Source organism: Choloepus didactylus, chromosome 18 (assembly GCF_015220235.1).
Source record: "Choloepus didactylus isolate mChoDid1 chromosome 18, mChoDid1.pri, whole genome shotgun sequence".
Lineage (NCBI taxonomy): Eukaryota > Metazoa > Chordata > Mammalia > Pilosa > Megalonychidae > Choloepus > Choloepus didactylus.
The window spans coordinates 50,312,036-50,338,178 of NC_051324.1; the positions used below are offsets into that span (position 1 = coordinate 50,312,036).

Consider the following 26,143-nt stretch of genomic DNA (forward strand, 5'->3'; position numbering starts at 1 on the left):
AAAGTGCGGCAACATATTAGGATCATTATGGAAAGTCTGGTGCGATTGTTATGGAGAGAAAAATACAAGTTCCTGAGTTTGATAACTCCAAGGGTAGTTCTTAGGACGTGCCCATTAGTGTCTGGGAAAGGACTTTCCACTGGGGAAAACACAATTTTTACACCAGGCAGAATTTTTATTGGTCTGTCACATTCTTTTGGATCTCATTCACTTGAGAAAGAATTACTCTTCCATTAATGCTCTCCCGTGTGATGGCCTTGATCTTTGGAGCTGCAGATGCTGAGGAAAAGAAGCATTGAACAGGTCACTGCTATGCCCCTCTTACCACCAGGACTGGACTCATTCTCAGTTCCCTGCTGTGAGGATTTGGATTTCTGTGCCTTCTAAAATGACTACTAAGCAATACGGCAGACTCTTCTGGAAAGGGACCTCACTGGGGAAGGCCTTTTCTCCCACCTTCCAGGTAATGAGGATATCTGAACAGCGTCACCTTCCAGAAATCAAGCCCTTTTTCTAGGCGTGCCTGATACAGAATCTAGTCTGAGCACAGACAACCAAGAAATCCTTTCTGCTGGTGTGGGTTTACAGTGCTTGCCCCAGTTTCTGTGATCTTACAGAGCACTAAATGTCATTCTGCAACTCATTTTAACAGGGACATTCTAGAAAGAAGGCCACTGGTGGGTGAGAATGCAGGCAGGGGTATTTATCTTGGTCACAGTTTTCAAAGATTGGATTCATTTGAGTAAGTGCCTTCTTGACACATCAATAAACCAATTCTAGACCAGAGGGCAGAATTGAAACCACTAACAGAAATACAGAGGGGCACTTTTAAAAATCAAACCTCTACAATTATAGATTGGGCCACCCCATAAAGTACCCTAGCTATGAGTAAGGAGGGGCTGAGAGACCATTGTCAGAGTCTTGTAGACGGCTATCAGTTAGGCCAGCTGTTCTGTGGCAGTTCTCCCAACTCTGATTCTGAGTCTCCAATGCCTGAAAACAGATTTTACCACCAACTGATCAGGAAGTGCAGTTGGTCACAGGCTGTGGTCCCAGAACTTTCGTGTGAGATGTTAAGGATAATCTAAGAAAATAGGGTTTCCAAGTCAAAGAAGTTTGGGAACATTGGGTTAAACAAAGTAAATCTTGGCTGTTTTTTTCCCCCTCTTTCCTGTTCCTTTTCTTCCCCACAGCAGTACTTGTTGATCCCTAAGACACTAAGACGCAGCTTGTGTCTTCAAGAGGAAGAGTTTTGTACATAGTGTTCCCCAATTTATCTGGCTACAGAACACATCTTTCATCATTCACTATTAAAATCTCATAGAACTAGTGTTCAACAGAATATAGTTTGAAAATTTTGTGGAATCATTTCCCCTTAATTTCCTAGGCGTTTATAAACACACTCTATTATTTAATAGAGATAAAATCATATTAATGATCTTTTTTACCTACTTTACTGCCTGTAAAGAACTTTCATATATATTTTTGAGGACAATATTGAGAGCTCATTTCATTCTGTAGTGCCCAATTTGTTGATTTAAAATCTCTGACCATTTGGGAGTAAAACAAAAATTGAACACAGTGTATTTGGAAGTACACTAAAGGATTATGACTATTACAGAACGGATGAAAAAACATGCTGATCCATTAAGAACACAGGTAGAGTCAAACAATAACATAAATTTTTACCTTTCACGCTCGACTTGGATTCCTCTGTTATCCTATAAAAGTGATAAAGGTTAAAGCTCATTTTAGTATTAGCAACAATCATAAAAACTTCTCAGGATGAACCCCCAGCCTGTCTGGCTTGTAAATTCTCAGCTCTTTAATGAGAATAATTTTCTGAGGTGGGTAGTCACAAGGATCACGAGTGCATGGGAAAAACCTTCTAGGTGCAGAGAGCAGTAGGTACTTGGGATCAGGGCTGTTCTCCCAAGCCACCCCCCTTTTCAGCTGAATGCTTTGCCTGTACCAGTCTTCTAGGCCCTGGGTCTCAAGCCCAGAACCACTGGGCTTCTCAGACCATTCAAAGTTTGGTCCAATGACTTTTTATTTGTGTATTTCCAAAAATCTTCTAATCCCTTCTCTTGGGTCATAGAATGTATGTGTCAACTACGTGGCCAGCCATTGTGATTTCCTGGGATGGTTAGATTGAAAATCTCGGCATCTAAATCTCTTATGGATCTTTTCCTGCTGTTGGCCTAAAACATCCTCCCCCACTTTTCACCTTTTTTTTCTGAGCCAGAACTGTAATTGTGTGCATTCCCACTGGGAAATACCACAGCCAAACCCTTATAGTTGTTTTTTTTACTAGGTACTTTCATATATTAACTTTAATTGTTCTGAGTGCATATCTTAGCATCCTAGCAGTAATAGCTAATTAATTCACACTTGCTCCTTAATGAAATACAACCTAATATAATTATCTTCAGGAGAAATTCAACATAAACCTCTCTTTTTCTAGAGTGATGTTCAATAACAGAACCAATAAGGTACATGAATGCACACACACGAGTCGGGTGCCTTTTGCATCCTCCTCTCCCATCAGGCTGTGCCTTACCCGTCACCCTCTCCCTCCAGGAGCTGGCGGTAGGTGATGATTTCCTTCTCTAGGTGTATTTTGACACCCAGGAGGACTTTGTATTCACTGTCCTGACGCTCCAGGTCCTGGCGGATCTGCCTCAGTTCTTCCTCGTAGTGGCAGATGATTTGCTGCATGTCCTGGAGTTGGCAGGAGTACTGAGACCGGGTCTCTGACAACATGTTTTCCAAAGCACATTTCTAAAAGAGGAAATGATATTCCTTTTGCTAAGTGATTGATGGATGATGGATTCAATTACTTGTGCTTATCGAGTACTTGGAATATGCCAGTCACTGTGCTTGGCAGCTGCTGGGGATACAAAGATGAGAAGCAGGATGACTTACTAGGTTTGGGGCTTGGACAATCAGGAGTTGAGCAATGTTGGGACTTTGGAAGCCCCATTTTCTGTGCATAAAACCTTTGCATCAGGGAGCTCTTGGCAATTCCGCCACACTTCGGCAGCGTTCATTATCTACGCTGCTCATTTGGGATTGGACATGTAGTGTCTTGTGCTGAACTATTGTTTACCTTCTGATGTGTACATTTCATCTCTGGCCAGATGGAAACCTTCTAGAGGGAAACAGAAACTAGGATTGCCATCTCTTTATATCTTCAGTGAAGGATCTCAAGTAGGAATGTCAGATTAAATACAGGGCTCCCAGTTAAATTTGAATTTCAGATGAGCAAAGAAATATTATTTTAGTACAAGTATGTCCCAAATATTGCTCAATATTGCATGGAACATATTTATACTAAAAAAAATTGTTGTTTATCTGAAATTCAAATTTAACTGGCGTTCTGTAATTTTATTTGCTAAATATGGCAACCGCAGTCTCAAGCAATGCTTTTTGATTATGACAATGGTGACAAATTGCCATTTTTGAAGAAATTCTAAAAGCTGCAAAATGAAGTTGCTGGGCTTGGATACAGAAAGCCTGAGTTCATGTCCCCATTCTGTCTGGATTGCCACTTGCCTATTTGGAGCACATAAGTTGAAGCTTAAAGAAAAACTCCTGACTGTGCTGACTGCTCTCACTTTGTCATGGCTGCTAACTTTCAGTTGGCTTTTAATGCTGCCTGCTGCCAAGCCACATTTCCCTGGTCCAGCCATCCTCCATCCCTCCAGAGGACTCGTTCATTCCTTCTCCTCCATCCTCAGACCTCCTCCCTTCCCATTCTGTCTCTCAGCCAGCGGTCTTGCTCCCTCAGCCATTGGTTGTTGATCAGATGAAAGCAATCAGGAGAGAAGTCCCACCAGCTCCCGCCATTACTCCCACCCTCGTACTTGCACCTGGGTTCCTGTCCTCGCTTCCCCATTGTTCCATTGCTGTTGTAAGTGAGCTGTCTGTGTTCTGGCCATCTTGGCAACTGCCCACCTTCCTGCCTCAATGGTGGTCTCCTCTTATCAGGTTATTACTACCAGCATTCAAATAGGATAATTTCTCCCACCTTAAAAATGTTCTCTCTGGAAAGCATATCTCCCTTGGCAACTTTCGATTTTTCTGTTCCCTGCCTGCAGCTGAGCTCCTTGAAGGGTTGTCTACACCTACTGTTTCAAATTCCTTGTGGACCCCCGCCAAGGCCCTGCAGGTCTTGCTCCATTGTTACATCAGTGCAGCCTCTCCCCTTCCCTCCCGTCCTCTCCTCTCATCAACTGCAGCCACACCAGCTTCCTTTCCTGCAGCAAGCAGGACACACCTGTCTCACAGCATTTGCACTTGCTGCTCTCTCTACCTGGAACACTCCCCCTTTCCCTGCTGTGGTCACATCAAACACCACCTCATCTCTCAGATCTTTGCTCTCCTGTTCCTGTAATTACTTTTTTTTTTTTTTTTAAACTATATCTTTCCTGACCAATTTGTTTAAAATGCCAGCTCTTCACCTTGGCACATCTTACCTCCCTCCCATGCTTCATTTCTTTGTCCCACTTTTCTCCTGCTAACATATCATATATTTTGATGCTTTGTGCATTTATTATCCATTGTTCCCCACTAGAATATAAACTCCTCCATTGCCAAACCCTTAGTCCTTAGAATAGTGTCAGATATGGCATTCAGGAGAATGGGTATAATGGCCTTGCTGACCTCACAGCGTGGTTGTGAAGTATTGCTTGTAAAAATGTTTTGAAAACTGTAAGACACTGTCATTATTTCTGTGCTCATTATTACCTTGACAGTGCACATTTTCAATGTTTGTCACCACCACTGATTTGTGTTAACGTAACAGTTTACCGTGTCCACCTTCAACACAATTGAACTAATTATTTCTCCCCAAGACCTAGGAGGGAGAGGCACTCAGGAATTATACTGATGAATGATTGGACGACTTGGATAGGCTATAAAAGGAATGAAATGATAGATTCTATTTAATGAATTGTGAGTGCTTATGACGGTCGTACAAAACCTTTTACTCAAAACCACAAGGGTGATAGAAATGACTTAGAAACAAGAACTTACAATTTCCTGGGTGGTAAGACATACACAAAATGAATAGGGCAGTACTTTGGAGTCAGCCAAGCCTGGAATTGCCACCTACTATTTTGCACCTGGAGTTTTTTTTTTTTTTTATTTGGGGATTGGGGGACAGCCTGGTTGTAGGTGGGGAGAGCAATCTTAGAGATTGTGGGGGCCTAGGGCCCTCGTCAACCCCGGTACGCCATGTGGCCTCTAACTAGCTGTGTTACTTTCACCAAATTACTTAACTGGTTGGAGCTTTGTTTTCTGCATCTCTAAAATGGAAAGATTAATGTGAGGATTAATGACTTAATATAACTAGCTACCTAGCACACTGTCTGGCTCAATGGGGACACTCAATGATTGATTGCTCTTATTTTCATTCTCATCGTGAACAGTTTGGATGGAAAGTGGAAAGTGAGAGATGTCCTGAGGGATTTGGGGCATTGGAGAAGGGGTGAGGGGTAACGGAAGGCTTTGTGGAGGAGGTGGTACCCTACCGAGGACTTTCCTAGCCCAGACTCACCCTGTTGGCCTGTGCCTGCAGGTCAATTTCCAGAGCCTGGAAAGTGCGCTTCAGCTCATGGATGCCACTCTGGCTGCTCTGCACAGGCGCTGGACTGGCCACCTCCTGGGACATGGCTGCTGACTATAAGACCAAGCAAAGGGCGGAGACATCAGCATTGGAACCACGTGGAAATGGAACCTTTAGGAACTTAGGGCGCCTTTCTTTTACCTGCTGTTTATACCAAGTGTCCAACTCTTGATGCTTCCTCTTCATTATAAACTCATATTCCTGTCTCATATCCTCCAGGACCTTAATCAGATCTTCCGCTGGGGTTGTATCCACCTTCACATTGACCTTGAGGTCATTTGGCATATGATGTTTCTCTATGTCCTGTTTAATAATAGAGAAAGAAAATGAATCAGCTGTGACAATCAGAAGGCAGGAAGTGTGTTGCTTGCAGAAGTAACCGTATCTTTAAAAAATTATGTTTCTATGGTTGCTACCCTTTCACTGGTTTGGCTTGGTTTTTCAGTTATTTCTTGTTGATGACAAAACATTATATGCTTTCTTTTTTCTCTTATAATTTCCTAAAACAAAGAATAGCACCAGACGGGTAAGTAGATGGCTTTCATGATTACTGATTTCATCCTTGGTTAAAAAACATTTCAGAGAGAATTATGCTGATGTGGTATGTAAAGACCTGCTCAGCAAATGTTTTTTATTGGTGAAGTGCTCACACAGTTAACCAGTTAAACATTTCAGGTTGTATGCAAAAGCTTTTGGGAACTGTTCAGTAACCAAAAGCCAGAAGGTGTGGAAGCTTTTAAAATCTTGTCAATGCATTCTGGCTTTGTAGGGCCGACGCCCATGGGATTTCATGAAAACCAAGCAACCACAGGAAAGGTTTAATTAACAATGATTGTCTAACCAGCTATTCAGAAGGCAGGTTCTTTGATGTTCAGAAGCAATTTTGTTTGTCTAAAATGGGAATTGTTCCTCTCATGTGATCAGACTCTCAGGGAATTGAGATGTTTTAGAAGTCAGTTAAATGCTTCTGGAAATTAGGATTCATAATTTTTGTCACTAATCTTATTTACCTTGCTTAGTGGCAGATTCCCTTTATTCTGTTGTCCCTCAATTTGCTCTACATTGGGTCAATGAACGAAGTTCAACCTGATACACTTATTCATTTAGTATCGTATAAACAAACAAGCCTAGAAAGCATTATGCATTAACAAAATTGTTGACAACTGTTCATTAATTTTGATTGTGCTTTGGCTGTTGTGTTGACATCTGAGCAGATAACTTTGAAATGGAAAAAATTAGATATTTATATAGTTCCTTTAATTCTTTAGGTGGCAAGACAATAGGAGTGGCATCCAGACAGTGGTTTCTTCTGTAGCTATTGCATCTCCTTGAAATGTGCAGGTTAAGGAGCGGGGGGAGTTCTACCTGCTCATGGCACTTCTTCATGAGGATGAGCTCTTTCCTCATTCCCTCGACCTCCAGTTCCAGATCCGTTGTGACAATGGTCAGATTGTCCAAGGTCTTTCGGAGGCCTTCAACTTCAGTTTCCAAGTCTTTCATGAAGGAGTATTCATTTTCATACCTTTAGTTGGAAGGAAAGGAAACAATATACCTCTTGTTGAAAGGCTGTGGTGTTTGTAAGGATTCACCTTAGTTTAGAGGTGAACTCTTACTTTTTACATTTAATGAGAATCAGTGAATACATGCAGCATGTCCTTTGTTTCATGCCACAATTTCTATGATTGTGACTCTTTGTTAATTTTTTAATCGAGTAGAGAAAATAGAATAAAAATCCTCCGTATGTACATCACCTAGATTTAGCAACCATGAACACCATGAACATTCTGCCATATTGGCTTCATCTGTATTCTTTGCTGAAGTATTTTAAAGTAGTTTATAGACATTATGACATTTCATCCACTAAGTACTTCAGAATGATTTTTTTTTAAAGAAAAAGACATTTTCCTAAATAACCGTAATACTATTATGACATCTAAAAATTAACACTAACTCTTTAATATCATCCAATGGTGGGTTCCATATTAAAATTCCCCCATTTGATTGGTTTGTTTAAGCTAGAGTCTAATTAAGTACCATGCATTGCATTTGGTTATTATGTCTCTTAATTATAATTTAGTAAGATTTTAGATGTGGATAATGGCGAGATACATTGTCATTTTGCAAATAAATAAATAAATAAATAAAAGAACAATAGAAACAAACACGCAAACAAAAATCCAACACTGTCAGGAAGGAGCTTACTTGAGGCTAAAGTCATCCGCGGCCATCCTGGCATTGTCAATGAGCAGAGCAACCCGAGCGTTTGTCAGTTTACCATCCACTATCTGTAAAACATGCACCAAGAGCCATTTCAGCTGGACACACTCACACTGCCTTTTTGCACTCTCGTTTCCTGGGTGTCTGACTTGCCAGAACAGATGACTTCTCTTTCTGGCAGTGCAACGGTAAGTATTCAAATCAATAAACATTGATTGAGCAGCTACTAGGTGCAAAGCACCAGAATGATTTGTGGGAAGAAATGATCATATCCTATGATCTGTAGACAGTCTCCCTGTTTTCGAAAGACTAGGATTGATGCAAGTGCTGAAAGTATGCTTTCAAAGGAAAGATAGTAATTATTCAAAATGTCTTACAATTTTCTAGTATTATGAACATGTCTTAATGTTTTGATTAAGTTCATCGACATCTGAAGATATAAAAAGGAGTCTAGGTTCTGTTCCTTTTCCTACTGTGAATATTAGTTCCGTTCTCCTAAAGTACAATAATTATTATTTTAGATGACCATAATCCTTCCTTGTGATAGCATTCATGTTTCTGATCAGTGTTGCTGAATAAAGATGACAAACTAATTTTAAATGTATTTCATAACAGTCATCACATAGCACAAGTTTTTTTTGTCCAATGTGTGCTATAGCCATACAAAACTTATAGGTATATGTATGTATTTGTAGCATTACATGAGAATACTCAATTGCAACTATTAAAGTATTACCTGAAATAATTATTTACCATCTAATGAAGCAGCTTCATAAGCTTTAACTGTGTTAAAGCCTCCAGTTAATTTTGCTAGTTTTTAAATATATTTTTTACTTAAAAAAGAAAAATATTGTTGACTAGGTAATTGTGTATGCATTTGTAAACATTTGTAGATTTGATTTGTAAACACTTGTAGGTGTGTTATATTCATAGAAGTGGTGCATATTTGATGTATGTCACTGTCTGTAGGAAAATGGGGTAGAAAATGTCTCAATGTTAAAAGTATTATTGGATAAAATGCTGAACTAGGAACCGAGGGATTCCCTTTGGTTCTGGCTCCATGACTGACCATCGGCATGATCTGGGGCCAGTCATTCCATTCTCGGGACTTCAATTTCATCATCTGTTAAGTAAGGAGTTCATACTAGAAACAGATGACATTAAAAGTCCCAGCTCTAAACTTTGTAATTTAATGGGAGCCTAAGAATCCTGTGACATCCCCATTGTATTTCTACAGTTAATCCCTTTATTTAGAAAGGATTTTGTTAGGACGAAGTTATACCTCAATACAAAGGCACCTTTTAGAAATCTGGTCCACTGCTTACTTGGAATTTAGTATCATGAATGTACAATAGCATGATTCTGAAATGGTAAGAATGCCAGGTCTGAAACCCAAGGACTGGGGCTGGGATCCTGATCCAGGCCCCCCTGAGTGACCTTTGCTGAGTCTCAGTTTCTCCATCTACATCAAGGCAATAATAATTGCTACTTCACCAAAGAGTTATGAGAATTAGAAGAGTTACATAGGATAGCACTGTTTCCCACTGTTTGGCATTGCTGGATACGACGTTATGATTCAGCCACTATTTCTGAGACATCGTTCATGACCATGAATGGATGAGGATTGATTGAGAAATAATATGTAAGGCATAGGTTTTGCATTGTATGTTGTAATTAATCACCTGGATTTGCCTCTGAGGCCCTGAGTTCATTCTACAAAACAAAACAAAACAAAACAAAAAAACCTAGCTGGTGTATTGATGCAGCATACTTGCTGCGGGGTGTGGAATCTCCTGCCAGGGAGAGGAAAATAGTGTTTTTGACCATATACCAAAATGCCTATTTCAGCCTTACTGAGAGCCATTCAGGAGGCTTTATTTTTAGTATCTCTATGACTATGTCCAATCCTGTGTTTCACAGGGATTCAATTAATTCTTGAGTGCAGTTTCTTATAGTCTTCTTGGGTAATAGTTAATATTTCTAAAGGGGAGTTAATATACTGCTCGGAGCACCACAGCGAGGTCCAGGAACGGCTTCCAGAACCAGGTAGGGTGTGACTTCTTTGGGCCTCTGTTTTCTCTGCAGACCGGGGAGGCCGGGGTGGGTAGACAACCTCAACTCCAAAGCATTGCTTTCTTATAGCTAACAGAAGATACAGCCGACTTAAGAAAACCAGAAAAGAGGCAATGCGATATTTAAGCTGAAGTTTTGTATTTAATCTCAGAACCCAGAATCCTGGGATGCCTGGAGAATGGAAGTGCTCCCCCTCCTTGTCATTGCCCCTGTTCACTTTTCTCAGTTCTGGTCCAAAGAGCTGAGTCCACCATTTGGGCTTCCTCTCCTCTTCCATAAATTGGGATTAAAGATACCACACAGAGTTGTCATGTGAATTAAATGAGATAATGTGTATTAAAAGTGTTTCGTATGACTAAAATGCAAATGTGTTGTATTATATGTATTAATAATAAGTATTATTTTTGTATTAGTCAGCACTATGCTATAGTGGAAAATACAGATCACTGGAAACAGACCTGTGTTAGAATCCCAGTTCTGCCTGGTGGCTTTGGATGTCTGTTTAACTTTTTTGAGCTTCAGTGTCTTTACAGGGTTGTTGTGAGAATTAAATGAGTTGATGTAGAAGGTTTCCATATTGCAGAAAGCTCTATTGGGCAGCGTTGATATGTATATTAATAGTACCCACCGTGGTGCCTGGCACAGAAAAGTGCTCAATAGATTTCCCCATTTCCCTCCTTCTCTCTTCTGTCAGCTCATAAGTTATTTTACCGGGCTAACCTCATGTTTCTTTTGGGAGTCATGTTTTCAGCTGTCCGTTTATAAGAATCTATTCTCTCTATCTAAAACCAAAGCAACTTTATTAAACAAAAAACATGACAGGAGTGTTGAGTCACCTTGTTTTTTTTTTTGTAAAGAGAACCATGCACTATGTAGTTAAGGTAATTACATGCTCAGTTATTAGGTTGATTATTCAATAATTAGGGTTCATTATGAGGACAGATTTATATTATCTTGATTGCTCCTTCCTGTATTCAAGCAAGGATGACTGAGTGTTGTGAAATAATACTGTGTAAATATTAGAAACCTGTGATGCCCTTTCTAGGTAGGTTAAATTATGATCTCACAGGGAATTTCTGGGCCTGCTTTATATAAAAGAGAAGCTACATATTTAAAAAAAAATTAAGAGATAACTGATTCCCTTTCCTTCTAGCCAATATAATGAGATATCCCAGAAGGCGTGAGCTTAGTTTTTTTGATGTTTGGTTGAAAAGTTATTTATTTGTTGGAGAAGGTTTCCATAACTCATGCCAACTCTAAGATTCTATAAATTATGCTGATTTCTTTTTTTTTTTTTTTCCTAGAAATATATCATTTTCAGAACTATAAGCAACTTTCTCTTCTGGCAGCCCACAAGGAAGTAACTAGGCATGCTATAATAATAACATCTCTTTGTGGAGTGACAGCTTTTAGGCATGATCTCCAAAATGGTATAACTCAGCTTTTCATGGATGGGGAATCACTGTCTCCAGGACTTTGAGGTGGAGCAGAACTGATGTAATGAGAAAGCAAATGCCTACTTGTGCCTTGTGCACTGTGCATGCAAAATGAATACTGGCCAATGTCCCCTAATATTACATTGTTGGATCATAAGTGATACTGGATATCAGCTGGCTGCCTTACATAGTTTAGTGTGTGTGTGTGCATGTGTGTATGTGTGGAAAATCAGCTAATCTCATTTTTAAGATAGTCTGTAGCATTTCTGTAATTTTTGCTGTCTTCATTTTCTACATAATTTATGCATAGAAGATCAATTATACAAAACAGACTTGCCAAAGTCCAAATTTATGGTATAATAAGAAAATATCCTCAAATGCCATTGGGCACGATTACTTTAAGCTCATTTGCCATTTTCCTAGAAGTTGTCTTCTGTGCTGCTTTTTCCTCCCCGGGGGTTCCCCTGGAAAAGCAGCTCCATCTTGAGCTGCAGTGTCACCCAGAACCTTACCTGATCCTGCAGGCGAGTGACGCTTTCCTCATATTGGGAGTAATCTTGCTTTCCTCCGGGATCTCTCTGCTGATGCCACTTCAGGATGTGGCTTTCCAGCCGCTCGTTGGCCTCCTCCAGGGCGCGCACCTTCTCCAGGTAGGAGGCCAGGCGGTCGTTGAGGTTCTGCATGGTGGCCTTCCCATTTCCGCCCAGGAGGAAGCCTCCTCTTTCAGACCCCCAAAACCCTCCAGAGGGCGGGCACCTTGGCTTGGTGAAGGAAAGGGAGATGCGGGCACCTCCCGCGCCGCCGTGGACGCTGCGGGCGCGGGGGAATCTCCCCGCCTGGCCCCAGCCACCTGCGGTGCCATGGAGCAGCGCCGAGGGGCTCTGGCTGAAACGGTGGCCAGAGTTCATGGTCCCATCGGTGTGTGGGGCCGGGCTGGGCTCTGCTCTGCTCCCTGGCACCACAGAACTGTGCCGCCCCAGACGGCCCGGCATGGTTTTATGCCCTTCACTGTGGGAGTTCCCTCTCTGACAACTGTACCAACAAGATCGTATCATTGTGCAACATGTGTTTCCTCTTGGTCAATGCCGCGGTGCCCCTGGGCCTTTACACACGTGGTTGTTGTGTAGAGCCACATCAACACGCCCGCTTGCTTGCTTCCTCCCTTCCAGCAGTGACCTCAGGTGGGGCCCAGCTGTCTCAGTTGTCTTTCTAATCTTTCCGTGGAGTTTTCCCATTGTCCATTTGACATGAAAGGATCAGATTAAAGCCCACAAAAAGTTATTAGGTGAGGCATAGATTTCCTTTTAAAAAAATAGAAATTAAACACATACACACACACACACATAACAAGTAAACAAACCCCAACTCTAAAGTGAAGGTGGGAGAGACACATAAGGGCAGAGCCAGATCAAAATACAGTCTTAGATTCCACAATAAAATAATCGTACTGAGGAAATAGCAAATGGTCTGAACAGTTAATGCCTTGGTGGCAGTTGCTGTTTGATGGAAAGTAATTTCAAAGGAACCACTCTTAAGAACAAACCCTCAATTATAATTAATTAATTAATGACTGTGCCTTCCACTTCTAAGAAGCCTTTCATCCAGCGCACTTGAAAACTAAGCCACCCGGCCTGGGTCAGGACCGCTTCGGCTTTTGGGAGGAAGGCAGCCACTGCCTCCCTGCCCGGCAGCCCTGTCCCAAGGCTGAGCTCCGGAAAGCCTGGCTCCTGGGTGACCTTTCCCCGCAGAGGGGATGCAGGAAAGCAGGAAATGTGCCATAGTGTGTCTAACATGCTTGACGGATTAAAGACTTTGTCTGCCAAGGTAAAGGTTAGGCATGGATTAAAAAGTAGGTTGGGGGCGGGGAGCCCCGTGCTGGTTATGGGAGACTAGATTTAAAGAGAACTTAAAAATAAAATGACAGTAATGGAAGGAACTTTGGTGTGCCTCGGTCCAAGCCACCTATTTTATAGATGAGGAAAACTGAGGACTGTGGAGGGATCTGGCCAGGACAAGCCATGTGTCAGTGACAAAGTCAGGGCAGTGTTCATTCCCCCGTGGAGCAGACTTATCAGAGTTGAATCTTCGCAGAGTTCAGTATGACAATCTTCTCTTCGTAATGATGATGGTGGGACTTCCCAGTTTACATAGCCTATTGATACGCTTTGTTCAATCCTCACGAAAACTCTTGATGTACCCATTTTACAGATGAAGAATCGGGGGGTCCTAGACGTAAACTGAGTCAGAGCTGATTTGCCTGTGCACCGAATGTCATTCAGGAAGTCTTATGTGCCTGTGCTGTCCCCTCTGTCTGAGAAGTCACTGCCTGTGCTGCTCACCCTGTTCTGCTGTCTTCAAGATGTAGTGCAAAGGTTATCTCCTTTATCAGTTGCTTTCTGAATTCTCCTGCTTAAGTTGGGTGCCCCTTCTATGAGGAAAACACCTCTTCTGAACCCCGAGATCCTCTTCTGAACCCCGAGATCTTCCTGCTGTGGAAGCTGGAACCCCCTGCCCCACCCTGCTCCCCAGTCCAGCTCACCACCGCCTGTGCCCAGGGTGGAGGGCCCTCCTAGCCATTTACTCACCACATTACACCTCATCTGTTACTCTCCTCTGAGGCTGTGGGCTTCTTGAAACAGAGATTATGTCTTCTGGGTTTTAAACACCAAAGTCTGGCTTCTCTTAGGCATTTAATAAATATGTGTTGACTGAATAATGAACTTTTTACAGTCAGGATTTTAACTCCGATCCTCTGATGCCATCACCCCTACGCCTTTTAGTGGTGTGAGTTATCGAACCAGAGAGCAGTGAAAAGCCTCTCCCCGAAGTGGAGTGACAATTCACAAAGGCAAAACATTTTCTAACTACAAATAAAACCAGCTATAATTCAATTGGCTCTGCTCCTCCTTCCCTTACAACAAAACCTTATAAAGGGAGGCCCTCTGCATTGTTCTCATCTCACTGTGCACAAGCTGAAATAATTTGGGGGGCTGCTTAGAGGGAGTGCCTTTTCAAAGTGACCTATGGTCACTTACTTACATCTGAACATGAGAAAAAGACAAATGATGACAAAAGAGCACATGAGGGAAACAGAGACTTCTTTTAACGTGTGGTGGCAAGCAGGGTTCTGAGCGATGTGGACGGTCCCCGATGATTTGTTTTGACTGCCTACTTCCTAGACAGTGCAGTGCACTTCCTGTTGGTCACGTAACAAAATACCTTATGTCACTCTCAGCAGCAACCTTACTTGACTACTGAAGTGAAGTTCTTGTAGCTTCTATATCCATTGGGAAGTTTTTCCCAGTTGAAAAAACAATGTAGTGCTTTAATTCAAGCTAGGCTGGAATTCAATGGACAGACTTGAGGAAGTTAATAACATTTCTAAAACTGTTCCTATGCTCACGTCTCTGAGAAGGAGGCCCATGGTTTTCATTAATTTTTCGAGGAAGCATATAAATAGGAAAAGTTAGGCTCCAATAATGTAAAATGTTAAAGATGCCCTCCTTCTGTTAATATCTAGTTACCAATAAAACGTTTAGGATTTTCAATGTAGTTTTCGACTTTGAAATGAATCATATTTGTCATCTGTCTCATACCCCTTGATTTACAGACAAAAGAATAGTAACCAAAAGAGGGACAGGGCCTTCGGCAAGGGCACATGGCCGGTTAATAGCAGAGCTAGGACTGGCGACAGGATTTTTGCCACTACCTCTTGAGCTCCTTATTCCCTCTATTTTTTTCCCCCTAAGCCACAGAAATGATGCTTTTGATTCATTAAAATATTTGCAGTTGTGGGAGGTTGATTCAAGCACGTGTTTATTTACAAATGGCCAGCTAGGTTTAAAATGTTCCTATGACTTTTCTCCTACCCTCAAACTACTTATTTTCTCCCCAATTCAATTTCTAGTTAAAAGTCCATAGCAACAAATAACTTGAATTAAAATTCTTGGATTTAATTAATTTAATTTATTTCATTGAGAGCTGAGTTTATAGGTGTTCTGGTTCTGTTGATACAGAGACAAATAAGACATGGTTCCTGCTTTCAAGGACCCTTCAGTATTGGATATAGCTTTTTGTTTTGTTTTGTCTTGTTGGTTTGCAAATTCAGTGCTCTGCCAAATGACACCACTTGTCATGAGGGCTCTGGAGTGCCAGGAGCAGTTACTAATCTTTACTCTTTTATTCCTTGAATTCAAAGTTGCCACTTCTCAGACTGACATGACAATTTTGCCGTATCACCAACAGAGAAAGCCTCCTTTTCCTGATCATCACCTGGTGGCAATGAGGTCATCATCATTTGAGTGACATATTTGTCATTCTATACCTTGGCGTAAGCCTCAGAAGAATGGGTCAGCCTAGCCCGTGATACTGGGAGTTGAACCTCACTTATTCTTTTTATTATTATTATTATCATTACGTCTTTCAACTTCCTTTTTGAGTTGACACCAAGCCCTTCTAAGAAGGCAAGAAATGTTTCGGCCAGATAACTTCTTTGCAATGAGTGCCAGGATAATCTGGCCTATGCTTGTTTTTCTTGACAGATCCTGAAGTCCTTTTGTGTTACCTTTTGGCATACCACCAGGCCTGTTGGGGTGACTTTGTTCATTTAAGGCTGCAGAAGAAAATCAGATTCCCATTAGTGGGTGGGGAGTTCTAGCACAAGATTTGAAATGATGTCACTCTTCCTTTTTCTCCTAATTATCATCTTAATCCAAAGAACATGATAGGCAATCAAGTAAATCCCTTATACAAAGCCTGTTGTCATTAATAATCCTTGAATTGAATTAACCTGCACATTAGCTGTAGTGCTCACTGGGCACTGCTTTCTTTTGCTGTGTAAGGAGACATTTTGAGTAACTGTGGTATTGGTTTGCTGAGGCATCATCTCATGCAATTGCTGAAATCTTGCCTTTTATAGGTTTTACCTTTAACTCAGTGTGTTTCATGTTGTCACAGGGCCAGTGTGTGGAGGCAAATTGGAGGGCTGTGGGAAGGTCCACACACCCTCAGAATTCCTCCCCACTCACAGTCATTGTTGACTGAAATTCAACCACTTATTTGATTGGTTCACCAACATGCTGCTTCCTATTAAAAAAGAAAACCTAAAACATGTTTATTCAATTTTTCATCCATCCACCCACCTACCCACCCACCATCCATCCACAATCCATACATCCACTGTCCATCCATCCATCCATCTACCTACCCACCCACCCACCACCCTTCTATCCATCCACCCACCATCCATCCATCCATCCATCCAACAAATAGTTATTGAATATCTACTCTGAGTGACTGGAGTATAGAGAGCAAGGGGAGATGGTGGGTGGAGAAGGACAAGATGAAGCTGGTGATGCACTTAGTTGCTGGGTTGCTCTGGGCTTTCTCAGCTCTGCTAAGTATTTTGATCTCCAATGTAAAAGCCATGGAAAAGCACAGAAGGGTTTTTAAGCAGGGGAGTTGTGTGATCATGTTTGTATTTTTAAAAGATAATTCTGGCTGCCTTGAGAATGAATGAGAGCAAGAGTAATCATATGGGGATCAGCTTGAAGGCTATTGTTCCTGTCTGGAAGAGAAATGAGGGTGCTTTATTTATTTATTATTTTTTGTAGGAGACTGATTTAGTGAAATATCCAGGGACATTGGAGTGGTAGTTTTCGAAAAAGAAATGTCTTTTTAACATCATAATACAATTCAATATATTGTTGATTTTTAATAATAATTATTATTAATAATAATAACAATGTATGCACCATATTTGTTGATTCAACAGGATTCTATACGAAACACATGTTTATTATGCTATCTTAAACTGGATCGTTTGATGCAGCTCCTAATCACTGCGCTTTTAGACAGGAAGTAATCATGTATTTTGCTGAAGTACTCTTTTGTACTCTCAACTTGCTTAATAGACAAGTAGCTACTATGATGAACTCGCTTTTATAGACGGAAGAATTAAAGCAGTGAAAGGAGAAGCCTAAGGTTGTGCAGTGAGTCAGTGGCAGAAGTTCAGTGGAGCCCAGCTCCCAGGTAGCCACTGGCTTCATGTTTCATCGGTGTATTTACAGTGACTTCATAGGTGTTTACGGTGTCTCTGCACGTTTATTGCCAGGTGGCTCCCCTCTATATTTATGAGTGCTGTTCTCCTTAGCCGTTTTCCTGCTTGTTAGTTAATATACATGATTTTGACTTTTAGTTTGGGAAACTGAGGTTTAGTCTATCCCTTTTCTGCTTTCTTTCGGTTAGGAATGTTTGCTTTTCAAAGTTCTCTTATAGTCTTCCTGTTTCAAAGAAAAATTTTTCCTTTTATCACCCTGTTGTTGTTGTACCTTCTTTATACCCTTTGTTGCGGTGTGGACAAATGGAAAGGACTTTGGGCTGGAGGATTAAAGTCCTTGTTCCAGCTATTAACTCACCCCCTGGCGATCTTAACTTCTCTGGTCTCAATTTTCTTATCATTCAAATGGGACTAATTATCTCCCCTGTAATTTGCAGAGTTGTTGTGGGGAATTGTAAAAGTCAGAGTTGTCCAGAGAAACAGAACAAACCAGCAGAGTGAGAGACAGGTCTGGGTGGGGTGGGGGATCTTTATATATTTATATATATAAGCAGAGATTTATCATAAAGAATTGGCTTACAAAGTTGTGGGGTGGGGTCTGGCAAGTCTGAACTCTGTAGGGCAGAACATGTGCTGGAAACTCCAGTGAGGGTGATGTTGAAGTCCTTAGTCTGAATTCTCCAGGGGAAGCTGGCTGGTCGGAACTTCTGGCAAGAGCCAATGCTGAAGTTGAATCCAAATTCCCCAGGAGAAATTGGCTGCTGAAGTGGAGGAGGAAATTCTTCTGACTTCTGAAATCCTCAATTCTGGCTTTTACGACCTCCAACTGATTGGATGAGAAGACTCTACATGTTGCTGATTGTAGATGCAATTAACTGATTATAGATGCAAATCCTATCTCTGAAATACCCTCACAGCCACAGGCAGGCCAGTGGTTGGCCAAACAACTGGACTCCATAACCTAGTGCCTTGACACATGAAATTAACCATCGCAGGAGCCAGTGAATTAATGTATATGCGTGAGAATTTTAATCTGTAAACTTCTGTCCACAGCTGAGGGCAGAGGATGAAGACATTTGTCAACATGTCTCACCTAACCTGCAGCTATGATTCTGCAGAGGACTGGGTAGAGAGGAGACCAATGAAGTTGCCAGGAGGTCACAGTGGCTAGAAGAAAAGATTAAAGATCTTAGCCTAAAAGACATACTTCTCTCTCCAAATGAACTCAAAGATAAACATTAACTGCAGGACTTTGCATTTTATAAACACAGTCCATGTAAATAAATGTTAGTCTAAATTTATCCTGGTTACTGGTCATTTGTTCAAATCCCAACTCTGCCATCTATCTTCATACCCCTCAAGGCCTCGATTCCACATCTGTAAACTGAACTCACCCTTGAACAACATTGTTATTGTGAGCATTAAACTAGATAATCTATGTGTTGCACATGTAAAGTGCTCAATAGTTCCAGCTATTATAAAAAATAAATTTGCACACGTGCAGTAGAATACTCTATTTTTGTCAAGTAAAATAAGCCTTATCTGTGTTCTGATTTTGGGTAAAGTTTGCTGGGAAATTATATATTTTTTATAGAATGCTTTAAACTTATAGAATTTATATGAATATCCTTGATGCCTCTTAAGTTGTTGCTTCTCTCTGGAAACTATACCCCCAATATAATTCCTCATTTCTTTGTTTTGGTACCTTCTATCCTTACTCCTGCTATGTTATTGGATTAAAGTTATTTATCATTTAGAATGGGTACTAAGTCCACTCTGCAAAAGTTACCAGAACATTCCATGTGTTAGGTTGTGTGGTAATAACTGGGGCTTAACTTAGGGTAGAACCCAGTGGACCGTCTTGTTCTTCCCTAGGACGGCTCAAATTTGAGCTATTTCTTTTGAGCAGGGGAAAGTCATTCCTGAATGCCTTTTGTTAGATCTTGCTCCTACTCTTTCCCCTCCGTCTCTCTATCGTCCTCATTTCCCCCATGGTTTGTAGCTCTGTTTTACTGTCTTTGTTCTTTCCCTTTTCTCTCAGAATTGTGGGAGAGGTGAGGGGAGAGTGGTCAAAATTGGCTAGACAAACAGAATCATTTCAGTTAGTCATCTTTTTTTCCACACTGAGATCATAACAAGTCAATTAGGGACTCCATTCTTGCAATGTGTGTAGAAGAGAGTTTGGTTAAAAAAAAAAAGGAGGCGGTGATTTTGCATGATGGTTAAACTGGTGGGATCTGGAGTCATATGGTTCTGGGTTTGAGTCCTGGCTCTGCCACCAACTGTCCATGTGACCTGATATGTGAGGAGTCTCTCACGCCTTAGGTTCTTCATCTGTAAAATGAGTATTTGTGCAGAAGACACAGATGGAGAACACGTAACACTTATTGTAAGTGCTCATAAATGTTAATTGTTGTTTTTGTTGTTATAAAAAGATGACCCCTGGAAGGTTGAGTATGTTTACATCTTCAAACTTTTAGGTAAGATATAGCCTTAAATATATACTATCTTTACATGACTTAGCTTCCCTGAGACTTGAAGTACAAAATGGGATCTTGATTGGTTGGTGGACTTAAGCTCTCACGATTTCATTACTGTCTCTTTTTATCTCTCTGTGTCTCTTGGGCTTTCCTTTGGTTTAATTGTGGGCAAGTGTGTGTGTGCGTGCGCGCATGTGTGTGTGTGTGTCTCAGGCGCATACATGGGCCTATACAAACAGGAACTCCAGTGATTGATTTTTGCTGAAGATTAAGTTAAGGTGGATAGAATAATTTTTCCATGTCAATTATAAAACGCATGTATTTTCTTTTCTTTTTCTTTCTTTTTTTGGTTTTATTCATATACCATACAATCCATCCAAAGGGTACAGTCAATAGCTGTTGGTATACTCACATGGTTATGCATTTCACCACCACAGTCAGTATAAGAACATTCTCATTTCTCCAAAAAAAAAAAAAAAATCCCATATTCTTTATATCCCCTATTCTTGACATTTAGCTTGGTAAAATGGTTTTGTTACAATTGATGAAAGAATATTACAATGTCACTATTAACTATAGTCCTTAGTTTTGCATTAAATGTATTTTTCCCATATACTACCCTATTTTTAACACCTTGTAATAGTGATGTACATTTGTTCTAGTTCATGTAAGAACTTTCTTGTATTTGTACAATTAACCACAGTCACTGTCTGCTATAGGTTTCTCTATGTTATACAGACTCATGTTTTATCCTCTAATTTTCCTTCTAGTCACATACATGACCCTAGGCATCCTTTTTTTTTTGGTATCAATTTTAAAGAGCTTTATTTAAGACGTTGCATTTCCCACTTACAATACAGTGCTAATATAAAGTGCAATGTTATGTCCTTTCCCCGTGCACATATTCTGTGGTCAAGTATTGAGAATGCCCAGGAATTTTGAATAGCAGCTGAACCACCACAGAATGTGCTACAAAAGAGAAAGGGTGGTATAGCCTTTCCCTTTCAACTACACTGAGAATCAGCATGGTGGTTACACTTACACAATTGTGCTACCATCACATAGTATTGTGCTATCCATTTCTGAACATTTACAAACAACCTTATTAAACATTCTTTACAGATTAAACATCATCTATCCATTCTCAACCCTCTTTCAATATCCTGGTAAAACACATGTATTTTCAATCCACATGTTTAATATGGATCTTTAATTATTAGTATACTGGCAAAGATAGCATAGTGGCTATATTTCATAAATCCTAAGTTAGTCAAATTATAGGCCCCCATTTTTCTTATTTTTAATTTGTGTAATATACCTCCCCAAATTATAGACTTTAAATCATGTTTAATTTAACATTTCAAAAATCATTTTTTTTGAAGAGTATAAAATTAAAAAAAAATCAAGGCTGTTCCTGAAGATCCAGAACATATGCTTACCATATTCAGGGTAGATGTGAATACTTTTCTTTTCTTTACAACCCAAGCCTCTCCCCTTCCTGATCTCGCCTTTAGTCCATAGCTCCTGAACTCCTCCATGGACCTGCCTCCCAGACAGAGCTTCTTGGGTCCCAGATTTCTCTATCCCTAACTATTGTTTATGACATAGACTTCATGGCATTAATATGAAGATGTAGTGCTGTAACTGGGGCACTGGACCTGGCCTTCCATCTGGCCCTATTGGATACTCTGTTACATTTGGGTGAGTCCAACCAGCACCTTGGCTCAACTCATTTTTGTGGCCATAGGAATATTCATATTTTGCTTCTTCCTCCTTCTTATTTTGTCTGTTTCTCCCAATGTCTCCCCTGAATTCACAGACATAGCATCTTCTATTTCTACCTTTCAAACCTTCTGATTACTAATCCCTTACAACGATAGCTCTTATTAAAAGGGGGCCTGGGAGTGGACTTTGGATATCCTATCCTTTGTGTGTATCCCTGTGTCCACTTAGGTCAGCTGGCCTCCAAGTCAAGCTGCACAAGATGATGCTCTTTTGTACAGTCCATGTCTGTTCTCAGGCCTGTGGATTCAGAAACACCCTTTACATTAGTGCAGCCAGAAACAAGGGGATTCTGGGGAGCCACCTCACAGTAACCCAACTCTTAAGTGACAGATGAACAAGCCATGATACAAACTTATTAATTTAACATTGAGAGATGATGCATTTCTGAAGCAATAAAATTCCCCTCTGCAAATCAGAGCACCCTCTTTGTCATGTCTGAGAATTGGAGAAATTAAATTGTGATATGGAAGTTGTTTGGCAAAAAATGGAACCAGAATATGAGAGAGGTGGGGTTGTAAGGAATGAGGCCCGAGGAACTGCCCCCAATCCCATTTGTGAGTAAGTGATTTTTCTCAGCATCATGCTCCTTCCTGGGGTGGATATAAACACCATCAAGTTGTGCTTTTAGGACTCACTTCCTTTAGGACTCCATGACAAACATAGTATTTCTTTATATATTAATCTTTTGATTAGGCTACAGATACTACATTATCAAATTTGAGTGGTTAAGACCAGGGCATTTGGAATATAGAAGCTGTGAGTTTGTTCAAATTTTGACTTTGCCATTTATTAAGTGTGTGATGTTGAGCAAATTATTTAACTTCTGTAAACCTTGGCTCACTCATTAGTAAAGTGGGAATAATAATAGTATTATAGGGTTGTTGTGAGGATTGAGTGAGATAATTCATGTGAAGCACTTAGTACAGTGTCTGAGGCATTATAGTCAATCAATTTTTTAATTAAATAGAAGGAGCATTGCTCTTTCTACTTTTTGGCCCTAGAAGACACCATGACTTCTGCACATATATAATTAATTATATGTTGGCTGCATTCATTAATTCTAAGAGTTTTGCAGGAACCTTCCTGCTGCCTTCTATCCTTAGCTTATTACCTGATTCCAAGGAGCATCAGGGCCATGAGAGACAAGGATAACAGATGCTGTAAGAGGAGAAGGGCCACCAGTCCTGCCTGAATGCCCTGTCATTTCAGAACTCTGCAAAAGTCCCACTTACAAGGCTAGCTTCAAATCATTCGCTCTCCTGCTACTGGACCATCTTCTTCCTGTTGGTTGCCAAAGGGTGTGAAGGTTGATAAAAATGGGAAAATCCTTTCCAACTAAGATCCATAACTCTCTGCAAAAAACCCTGCAAGGGGTTTTACTTTAGGCTATCATGTGACTCAGCTTTTTATTAAAAAGATAGTTTCCATCCTATTATGCTTTCATTAGTTATATTATCAAAATGGCTTTGTGTGTTTATGCCATTGTCAGTTAACATAACTGAAACATTTCATCAGTTCTAGTGTGATTTTCTTTTTGCGAGTTGAACTTAAGCTTCTTAAAGCAGCACAATGAAATTATATGAACAATATTACTGTGTGCCAGATGCTGTGTTAAGATTTTTGCACACATTAATTAATGGGATCATCTCAACCCTACAATGTAGATTCTATTGATAGCCCCATTTTGTAGATGAAGAAGCAGAGATAGAGAGGTTAAGAAATTTGTCCGAGGTCTCCCAGTAGGTGTCAGGGCTGGGAATCAGACTCAGCCGGTCTGACATCAAGTTCCTGACCTTAATCAGCACATGATTCTGCTTCTTGACCAGAGATGGACAAAGTTGTCTTCTGGCTTTTTCTAATGCCTTTGTAGAGGTCACTTTTTCTGAATTTTCATCCAGGTCTCATTTTCTCCCTCAAGTTACAGAGTCCTCTTAAATGGGTTGTAATTTTTATATGCCTTCCCTGTATGAGACTTCTTTCTGTACCACACAGGCTATATTGGGGTGTCTCTTGGGCAGTGGCAATGAAGGAGGATGGTACAATGGTTTATTTTCTGGTGAGTGAATAGCAAATGAGCTGACAACCACTTAGTCCCCACTGAGGTGCAGAGAGGAGACCTTTCTACTCAATTATCTGTTCTTACACAGAAGTTGGGTGTAGGCAGTTCTCTAGAATCAACTATGTGGTTTTGGAGAAACTCAGCTCAATGTGGGGTCTCTCTCTAGGTTTGTTGGGATCAGTAGGGTTAAGTTGCTTCTTCCAGGGCCACAGAGATAAGTGAGCAGTTACAGTTCGTTCCAGATAATCTTGCAGTCTACCCACTAAGCCACCTCAAGGAGTTGTACTACAGAGATTTTTGCTTCAGGTTTACAAGAAAAGGCAAAACTTCTTCTGTTTTTTTTTTTTTTTTTTTGTCCTTTAGAGCCGCAGAGAAGGTAGACCCAAACCTTTTGTATTCCTAAGAAATAATAAGGGAATTTGTAACCTCAGCTGTTTTTCCAGGTGCCACCAGGTTGCCCACCTTGATTGTAATGCCATTCCAGAGAGGGAAGACAGGGAAAGAAAGGAAGAGGGGAAAACATGTTCAGAAACTTTGCTACTGGTAATAACTTAATTAGGGTGTTTAGAAACATTGGCTTGTTACATATTTTCCCTATATGCTTGCAATTGATGGCATATGACTTAAAAGCATCACGTAAGAAAACCCTTCAAATATGATGCTCAACCTGAAAGGATAACTCAAATCAAAACAGATCTTTCCAATGTTGCCAAGTAAGGTTGAGTTGATCCCATTTGAACTGGGCATGTGGGTTGTTCCCATGAAGCTCATGAATCATAAATGAACACACTGACCAGAAATTTCCAGCCAGCAAAATAGCCAAAGGATTCATTCCCTTTAAAAGATATTTGGTTACCATGTTGCAACAGTGCATTCCAGCTTTGCTTGCACTGCTAATAACCCACAGCACTGTGACGTGGATGTTGATCGCCTCAACCTAGAAATTCTTCCTAACATGGGCAGAGTTCTTCCCTTCTCTTCTGGGACACTTCCCTTTTCTCCTGAATTTTGGTCTCTTCCTCCATCCCTCCCATTAAGAGAGGGCATCTGCTTTTAAAATTCTTTTTATTAAGGAAACTTCAATTGTAAATCAAAATGGACAGAATTAGGATAAATCTACTCAGGTAATGGGTTCATTTCTGTCTATAGGAAGATACTTTTCTTTATTGTTGATAAATGGAAATTGTGGGACCTAATAATAGTAGCAAATTGAATTTTAAATGCTTTGATTTCCTTATTAGCATCTAGAGATCTTAAAGATTTTATTGATATCATTTAATTGCTATTAAAAGACCCTGAGAGAGAGGGTGTTGGAGGGCATTATTTCCAGTGTCACTTCCCATTTACAGATGCAAGGACTAGACATGATAAGGTGGGTAATGTCAGGGGTGGTAAGAGAAATTAAGGATATTAGACCTGATGAGTCCCTGATGAGCAGGCAGAGTCCAAGCACAGAGAAGCCAAACGATGCTCCAAAGAACTGGAACCGATGGTCACTGCTGTTTCCATGAGACCTGCTCCCCTGCTGTCCACGACAGATGAGGGGAGCAAGGTATAGAGGAAAGAGCACCGGAATCTCTTAGGGTCACCTCCATCTCTGAGCCCCAGATTCTCTATCTCTGATAAGAAAAGGCTATCAGATGCCATAAAAATACCTCTCAAATTCTAAAACTCAGGTAGTCTGTGCATTTCTGAATGAAGGGAATGATAACGACTCTCCTTCATGAGAAGCAGGGACAAGCAAGCTGGAGAAGGATGCTTTGAAGAGTTGAACGACAATCTGTTGCTATTGGGACTTATTTCTGTTCATGGAGACTGACTATATAATGTATCAGGTGCTGTTTTGGCCTTCCTAAGGAAATCAAAGTATTAGAATTCAGTTTTATTACTGGATGGTGCTGGGTGAGTCATTAACTTCTCAGGTCATCAGTTTCTTCATCTATTGAATGGAAATATTAATAGTAGCTGCTTCATGGTAGTGTTGTGAGATTAAATGGTTCAATAACATTTACTAGCTTATTGGTTATTATTGATCATCCCCATTTTGTAAACAGATGGATGGATATGTAGAGGAGGCTTGCCAGCAAGCCTTGCCGTCTATCAAGCTGGAATCGGAATCTAAAAGAGAACCTCAAAGAGGCATCAAGACGTTTAGATCTTTAAACCAAAAAATATGTGTTAATTATAAAGCCCAGCCTTTTATTTCTGCTGAGAATTTTGCTAAACTTTGGATTCACAGGTCTCACCCCTGGGAAGAGATGCTATTTCAGGAGGTCTGGGATAAGGCCCAAGAATCTGAATTTTACAAGCTCCCCAGGGATTTGGATGCAGGTGGTTTCTGAGTGAAACTGGAGAAATCCTAGTGGGAAGTGATGTAAGGGGGTTACCACTAACTGAGCTCTTGAG

General features: G+C 40.6%; 1 protein-coding gene across 1 annotated transcript; it reads right to left on the bottom strand.

The window, feature by feature from the left end:
* Nucleotides 1-165: 165 nt before the first annotated feature.
* On the bottom strand, nt 166-12,304 carry KRT23 (keratin 23). The gene is made up of 8 exons (XM_037809824.1): nt 11,868-12,304; nt 7,832-7,914; nt 6,995-7,151; nt 5,771-5,932; nt 5,561-5,683; nt 2,561-2,781; nt 1,690-1,721; nt 166-279 (listed from the first exon to the last, which is right to left on the bottom strand). The coding sequence occupies exons 1-8, from the start codon at nt 12,261-12,263 to the stop codon at nt 176-178; spliced, it is 1,278 nt and encodes a 425-aa protein (XP_037665752.1). The 5' UTR covers nt 12,264-12,304; the 3' UTR covers nt 166-175.
* Between the last annotated feature and the right edge of the window lie 13,839 nt (nt 12,305-26,143).